The 7,694-nt window shown below is 33.2% G+C and overlaps 2 protein-coding genes across 2 annotated transcripts; one reads left to right on the top strand and one right to left on the bottom strand.

Moving 5' to 3' along the window:
- Positions 1–5: 5 nt before the first annotated feature.
- LOC140969498 (transcription factor SPEECHLESS) lies at positions 6–2,382 on the top strand (the record flags this gene model as incomplete). The annotated part of the gene is made up of 3 exons (XM_073430861.1): positions 6–209; positions 830–1,357; positions 2,075–2,382. Coding segments are annotated over 3 exons (798 nt in total), but the record flags the coding sequence as incomplete, so codon positions are not given.
- Positions 2,383–5,335: 2,953 nt separating this feature from the next.
- LOC140969497 (probable WRKY transcription factor 41) lies at positions 5,336–7,694 on the bottom strand. The gene is made up of 3 exons (XM_073430860.1): positions 7,218–7,694; positions 6,693–6,812; positions 5,336–5,964 (listed from the first exon to the last, which is right to left on the bottom strand). Exons 1-3 carry the CDS (start codon positions 7,553–7,555, stop codon positions 5,436–5,438), a joined length of 987 nt encoding a protein of 328 aa, XP_073286961.1. The 5' UTR covers positions 7,556–7,694; the 3' UTR covers positions 5,336–5,435.

Below are 7,694 nucleotides of genomic sequence, written 5' to 3'. Positions count from 1 at the left end.
GTTTTTGGGAATCCGAGGCCGAGGCCGAAGCTGTGGCTGCGTCTCCGAATCCGAAGAGACAAAAGTTGAATGCTGCGACAGCATCTTCTAATTCTGGAGAAGGGCAGCAGAGAATATCACACATTACTGTGGAGAGGAACCGTAGGAAGCAAATGAATGAGAATCTCTCCGTGCTTCGGTCTTTGATGCCTTGCTTTTATGTCAAAGGGGTACGTATACATGTTATTTTACCATTTTTTTGTGAGTTGGAAGGGTATTACGCAATTGGGATTCGTCCCCAAACTTAATATTTTAGTGTTAGATAAGTTACAAATTATCGGTTTTATCGTAAAGTTATATTTAGTGTTACATCTTTGTTAATGTACCGTGACTTATACAATACATTTCTCCCTTTTGGTTACTTGGACTAAAACTATATATGTTTTTCTAGCAAATTGAAGAAATATTGCTAATTGAAATAATGAATGTTTCCCAGTTATTTAAACTTAAAGTTAGTTATAATTTGTCCTCCTCCAAACTCCGGAAATTATAAGAAGGGATAAGCCAGCTGAGACATATATTTTTTGACAAGGACAACTGTCACAACTCGATCGTCTCGTTAAAGTTGAGTGTCTTAACTCGGTCCTATCGATACATGAAAATAGATATTGCATGAGTGTCTCAATTCGTCGTCCCTATATGTCGGCTTTACGAAAGAAAAAACATCTTTTTTTCTGGTAATAGTTTTTTGTGATGTATGTTACATGGCTTAAAATATTTATTTAAATCGCATTGTAATTACTATAAGTTACGATTTTTGATGGAGCGACAAGAATTATTTTTGTTTTAGGGTGACCAAGCCTCAATAATTGGAGGAGTAGTGAATTACATCAACGAGTTGCAACAAGTTCTCCGTTCCCTTGAAGCCAAGAAGCAAAGAAAAGCCTACAATGAAGTGTTGAGCCCGAGACCCTCGCCCTTAAGCCCACGAAAACCACCATTGAGCCCGAGGTTAGGCCTCCCTATAAGCCCGAGGACCCCTCAATCAAGCAGCCCGTACAAGCCTTTGCTGCACAGTAACCAAACGTATTATCTCAACTCACCGTCTCTTCCAAGCCCCGTGGACCGATCTCCATGCAATTCGTCGACTTCATCGATCAACGACAGTGTTAATGAACTTGTGGCAAGTTCAAAATCAGCTGTAGCTGAAGTTGAGGTGAAGTTCTCTGGCCCGAACCTGCTACTCAGTACAATGTCCATTCGTATTCCAGGCCAGGTGGTGAAGATCATCTCGGCCCTGGAAGAACTTGCGCTGGAAATCCTCAACGTGAGCATCAGCACAGTCGATGAAACAATGCTGAATTCTTTCACCATTAAGGTACGTACGTACCTAAAATTAGTTAAAGCTGAAGTTGATTAAATATATTTCATATATATTTGGTTTTAAATCAAATATATACAATGCATCTTATTTTTTCTGGACGACTCAAGATTAATTGAGAAATAGACATGACAATTTCGAAACGGTAAACAAAATTCTGACACCAAAATTAAATGAAACATAATCTACACTTGCACAAGTTTTTGTCGCCTTTTAAATTAATTCTTTTTTTAAAAAATATTTATTTTCTTTTGCACTGGTCCTGTATACACACACACACACACACACACACACACATTATAGAGAATGAGAAAAAGTTTTGTCTACTCACTTGTTCCATTTTGAGGTTTGGTATTGTAACTTTCTTTTTTAAGCATTTGTCCTATTTTGTCAAAGTGCTAACGTGTCAACAAAATTTACTTATGTCGGAAGGAAAAATGCTGACTTAGGTACCATGAATTGTTAATGCGTCCGTTGTCATGTCACCCATCAGGCCAAAACAGCCGAAAATTAAAAGTTGTTTCATCAAAACCAAAATTTGACTATTTAGTACACTAAAACTCAAACTATATATGATGGACCAAAAATAGTTATTTTTGCTATCAAGAATTTAATTATTTTTTACTCGGTTAAATGTTAAATATCTTTTTATCCTAATTGATCGTGCGAGATTACATCTAACGATCGTATAATTTGTACCTTATTGATGTATAGATTGGAATTGAGTGCCAACTTAGTGCAGAAGAATTGGCTCATCAAATTCAACAGACGTTCTGCTAATTTCGATTTAACCTCGATTGAGTTTTCGAGCCCGAGCTAATTTTTCAGCTGAAAATGCTTCAATAATACGATATTTAGAAATATAGTCGAGTGGTAAAATTTTAGCTTGGAATATTTATTGGTGGAAGGTAATATTGATGTTTAAGAATTTTTTTTTGTTTTTTTATTTTTCTTCAATAAAGCAATGTGGAAATGTATTAGTTAAAGCCATAATTGCTGGCTAGTGATTAGTGACATGTATTCATGCAGTTCTAGGTTAATTACATCCTTAATTAGTCAGAAGATGTAATGTTTTGTATTTGAATTATATTCAACATCTTCTATTTGCTATGAATTTATTGACGAGCTTATTTTTCAATTTTTTTAAAAAAAAAATACTAGTACGTATGATTATAGTTTGAATATTTTAATTTCTGCAGAATATTTTGGCAGTTGCAAGTTAGCCTTTTTGTTGGGGTAAATGTTTACTTTTCATTTATTTATTTCTATTGTTTTGAGGCAATTACCGCTTTTGTGAGTAAAAAAGATAATCAAACAAAATGGCATAAATTTATATGATGCATAAACGACATACGAAGATGGTATTTTTTTCAACTAATTTGTCCAATTTTTTTGTTTTAGTCTTAATTTTTCAAACTTTAATTATGATTTTTTAACTTTTAATTTTGATAAAATTGAATACGTTTAGGAGTAGGTCTCTTGTAAGACGGTCTCACAAATCTTTATCTGTGAGACGGGTCAACCATACTGATATTTAACATAAAAAGTAATACCCGTAGCATAAAAATTAATACTTTTTAATGGATGACCCAAATAAGAGAACCATCTCACAAAATACGACCCGTGAGACCATCTCACACAAGTTTTGCCTACGTTTAGATATGTCAAAACAGATTAGTTCGACTCAATTAGCCTAAGCCACCTTAGCCCGCTATTAAACGGGATGAGACAGGCCAACCCATCAATTTGGCCCAACTCAATCTATTAAAACCTAAAATTAATATTCTTATTGAAAAAATCAATATTTGACGAAATTGACTAATCACATTACTTTATAAATTTAGCATATAGTTGATCTACCAAATGAAACATTAAAAAATATTATTAAAAAAATTTCAACATGCACACACACATATATATGTATTCTAAAAAAAAACGAGTGAGGATGATTGTTAACTTCAATTTATTTTTTTTTTACAAAATGGCTTACCTTTTAAATCTTTTTCCTATACCTATAACGGAATATAGTTTTTATTATATATTTTTCTTTTCAAATAATATATTGTCTTAATTTTATTTTCTAACATTCCTACTTTACTTTTGAAAAATATTATAAACAAAATGTTTTTTAGATTAATCACACACATATATCTCATTATATACACACACACAATACACTCTCTCAAATTTTCACAATTAACCACATGACAATTAAATCAAAAGTGAACTATAAGTTGTCTAAAAGCTAATAGAAATCAATTTTTTTTAAAAATAAATGATGGGTCAACCCAACATGCCTTACACCACAACTCAGACAAGTTAACCTGTTTTGATTCACCTTCAAACTTTTTGTCAAAATCGACCGACAACACATCAAACACATCAATAATTTTCGATATCATGTCAGTAATTTTTGATATCATGTTAGTACTGCATTAAATTAGAAAAATCAATTATACCAAAACAATTTAAATATTTTAATGGATAAAAATATTTTAGAGGAAATTTTTTATATACATAAATGTAAATACATTTATGAAAGGCTGCCTGCTGGATTAGTCTAGTTATATAGAGAGACAAGATTTCAGTTGTTGTATTCCATGTGTTGAGTATTTATAATTAGAACGTGAAATAATGTTAATTATCCAACATACATGTGCTAATTGTCTTCGAAAGTATTACTTTAATTTCTTATTTAATTTTAGATAGATATGCTTAATCAATCTATTTATCCCTTTTTAAAGTAATATTTTTTGAATAATTGAGTTTATTTATCAAAAATATTTTATAATGATATTAAATCATATACTATGGAAAATAATCTAATGTTTATTTCGAGTAATAATTTTGAATGATCAAGAGATTATACAAGTTATAAACTAAAAACTTTAACCTTAAAAAATAGCTGAAGAATTATTCGTGCTTCATTTAGGGGTGGTCAACGTCCAACGAACCAATTTTATTGGGCTTAGATTTTTTTATTTAAGAATGGGCTTGTGGATGGCACAAGGGGGCTCCCAAAATGAGTACTTTCAATTTTTTTAAAAATAAAAATGCAAAGAAATGCCAAAATTCCAATGAATTTTTGACATAAAAGTGATAATATATAGTTAATAATACTAATCAAATATTGATGATGTCAAAAAATTTACGTGCCTTGGGTTCATGATGAGCTAGAATATGGCAATCTTTGTGTTCATGATGAGCTAGAATATGGCAATCTTTGTTGTAAATGTTATGCCCGAGCTTCCCTTGATTCACTATTATCCGAGCAAAACGTCTATCTGATCGATAATCTCCTGAGATGAATTCATTTCCAGACAAACAAACATTAAGGGATACCGAATAGGGTTCCCGCGTCGACACTTAAGTCAGTCCGAAGAACAAACTTAAGTGTGAGTATATAGTGCTATGTAAGTAAGTAATGAATGAAAGTAACAATGAGGAGTCCTTGTATTTATAAAGGTAGGAAGGGGTCATAGTTCGTGTATGAACTCTGGTATTGTAAGTTACCTTAAACTGGAGATTTAGTCTAATATTGTCTCATCTTTAATAATTTGTAATTTTAATTGTATATCTATATTCTTTCGGGATTATTTTATTATTATAGAATATTTATTCAAGAGTTTTATATATAATTAAGACATTATTCATCGCGTTACTTGTTTGAGCTTGGGTCGGTGCATTCTTCGGTCGGTTGATCGGCCATAATGTGCTCGGGTTCTACCGTGTAGGATCGTTCTGGAGCACATGATAATGAAACAGACTCCGAGTTATTTATTGGGCCTCTACTTTAGCCTCGATTGTATTCCATAGGAGCCCATCATTTCGGCTAATGGGCTTGTCGTTGATCGGGTCGGTCCAAAGCTCATCTGGGTCAAGTCGGAAATATGGGGATATCAAACACTTCTCCATTTCACATAACATTAAAAATGGCAAAATAAATATAATAATAATGTCATATATTAATTAATATTTACATCAATAAGAAGCATATTTCAATATTTCTATACTTTATTACAATATAGTCAAAAAATGAGAATCAAATATATAATGAAAATCAAGGGAAGTAACTTCAATTTCCTAAGCCAAAACTGGATCCGAGTTGTCCTGATGAGCTATCAAACGAAGAATCCGCGTCTTGAGTAGGCGGCTTCGGCTCGGACTCGATATCTCGTGAATTATTAATTAACATTTCATAATCGTTGAAATAATTTAATTCAGGAGCCGTGGGATACATGAAATCCTTTAAATAATCCTCCCACAAAAGATGGTCATCAGGAAAAATGGGATCATTTTCGGGATTGAAGTTTGATGTTGAAGGAATATTGCATTGTTTATCATAGCTACTGTCTATGATCTTAAGGCTTGTTTGGATGTTGAGAAATGGTTCTTGTTGGGATTGGTTAATTCGATTTTCGTGGGATATTGAAGGTGTTTTCGGTTCATTTTGATGATGGATTATTGGGAAAGCGATTGATGGATCACTACGGCACGTGTGGAGTCCTTTGTAAGTGACTTCGAATGTTGTCGGATCTTCATCTGATCTTTGTATTTGTTTTCTAGCCAAACAACCTTTCCCTTGAGTGCACCTATAATATCCCCTGCAAATTGATAATATATATATATAAAAAAAGAGGGATTATGAGTGTGTGTATATATATATATATATATATGTGTGTGTGTGTGTGTGTGTGTGTGTGTGTGTGTGTGTGTGTGTATATATGTGTGTATATATATATTCCAAAATATATAATTATTTATTCCATTTGTCTCAATATAATCAAACCACTAATTTTAATTCAGTTTTTATAAATATCATATTTGCGAAAATCTTATAGCACATCATGAAGTGAATTGTTTCAAATTTGAAACTCAGTTGTCAGATGAACCATATGTCAAAATGTACGATGGGAAGGTGAAATGAATAAACAAACAGTTGACATTCTATTAATAATGTAACCTTTTGAAATAAATAAGGAGAATTTAGCTGTCGGGGAAGGACAAATATGGTGGCAAAGAGTCAAAAGAAAAACAAAACGACAACAAAGAGGTCCATGGATGTGCTCAAGCAAACCTAATTCTTTAAATTAACACATATACACACACTATTTTATATAAAATATGTACAACTAACCTGTGTGTTTTCATTGAGGTCTACCCAATGTGACTAGTTGACTCGGCATTCTAAGAACTTCTTAGTTTTATCAACTTGTGACACTTGCAGATATGTACTATTTTGAATGTATATTTTATGGGTTTGATCAAGGTCCAAACATGTAATATATATCAAGTGGAAATACACACACACACACACACACGTTATACATACCTAGGATTTTTGGATCGTAGGCTGTCTTTTTGGCCGTATTTTCTCCATCTGTGCCCATCATCAAGCTGTGTCTCTTTTGCTGTCTCTCTTTGTGTCCACCTTGGCACTCCCTTTGATCCGCTGAAAATTTATACCAGATATCCACATATCGTTTGGTACAAAATTCACTCTAATCCTCAGTCTTTATTAAATAGGTAAGAAAACATTCACATCACTATTTAACAGTCATGTGACTCATAGTAAATTTTTCGTCACTACTATATTAAAAAGCATCAATCTCTTGTAAGACGACGTGAAAGATCAAAATCGTAAAAAAATAAATATATAAAACTGAAAATGCACTGATATACGTCTTTTTACTGGTAAACCCTATGGTGTGCATCTAAATAGTTTACTAAACTTAGATCCAAAATTTGATTTATATGAGGTAGAAATACAACTTTAGACCATATGATACGGTGTATAATTTTGGTATATAAAATGTGAAGGAATTGAAATATACAAGAAAGTACTTTTTATATATACCTTATCCTACAAGCCTGATCTTCTTGATTTGAATGACTGCTGTGAGGGCTAGCGGTGAGTGGCGTACCGGGAGAATCAGACATTGTTGCCGCCATCACACCACCGCATCCTGGCGGTGCCATGCCACTAGCACCGCCAGCGATACGGCCACCATGTTCGATCACTGACAGCGCACGATCGTAGGTATTCAATATTTCATTCAGCAGATACAAGAGAGTTTCCTGTGAAGAAGACTGCGCATTCATATGCAGTTGTAGCTGCCCAGCCAGCTCTCCCCCATGTGTCAGCTCTTTTTCGAGATTCTTGATCAAGACCGAATCTGATGGAAACTTCTCCATTTCTTGAACAAAAAATCAAAGTGCAGACTACAAATTCGAATTCTGGTAAGGGAAAAAAAATAGAAAATGGTGTCATTATATATGAGAACTTTGCTTGGTTTGAACGGGAAAACTCAGGAGATGACACGAGGAGAAGAAG

The sequence above is a fragment of the Primulina huaijiensis genome, unplaced genomic scaffold (genome assembly GCF_012295235.1).
Source record: "Primulina huaijiensis isolate GDHJ02 unplaced genomic scaffold, ASM1229523v2 scaffold42007, whole genome shotgun sequence".
NCBI classification, from domain to species: Eukaryota; Viridiplantae; Streptophyta; class Magnoliopsida; order Lamiales; family Gesneriaceae; genus Primulina; species Primulina huaijiensis.
The sequence above is the reverse complement of the archived record's forward strand: the minus strand, read 5'-3'. Positions and strand labels throughout refer to the sequence as shown.

What these genes read in the sequence shown, in the direction of transcription:
- LOC140969497 (XM_073430860.1), bottom strand. Translation starts at nt 7,555, where the DNA reads ATGGAGAAGTTTCCATCAGATTCGGTCTTGATCAAGAATCTCGAAAAA. An exon ending in GATCAGGCTTGTAGGATAAG is followed by an intron (nt 6,813 to 7,217) that starts GTATATATAAAA and finishes ATAAATTTTCAG; the next exon opens with CGGATCAAAGGGAGTGCCAA. An exon ending in CTACGATCCAAAAATCCTAG is followed by an intron (nt 5,965 to 6,692) that starts GTATGTATAACG and finishes ATCAATTTGCAG; the next exon opens with GGGATATTATAGGTGCACTC.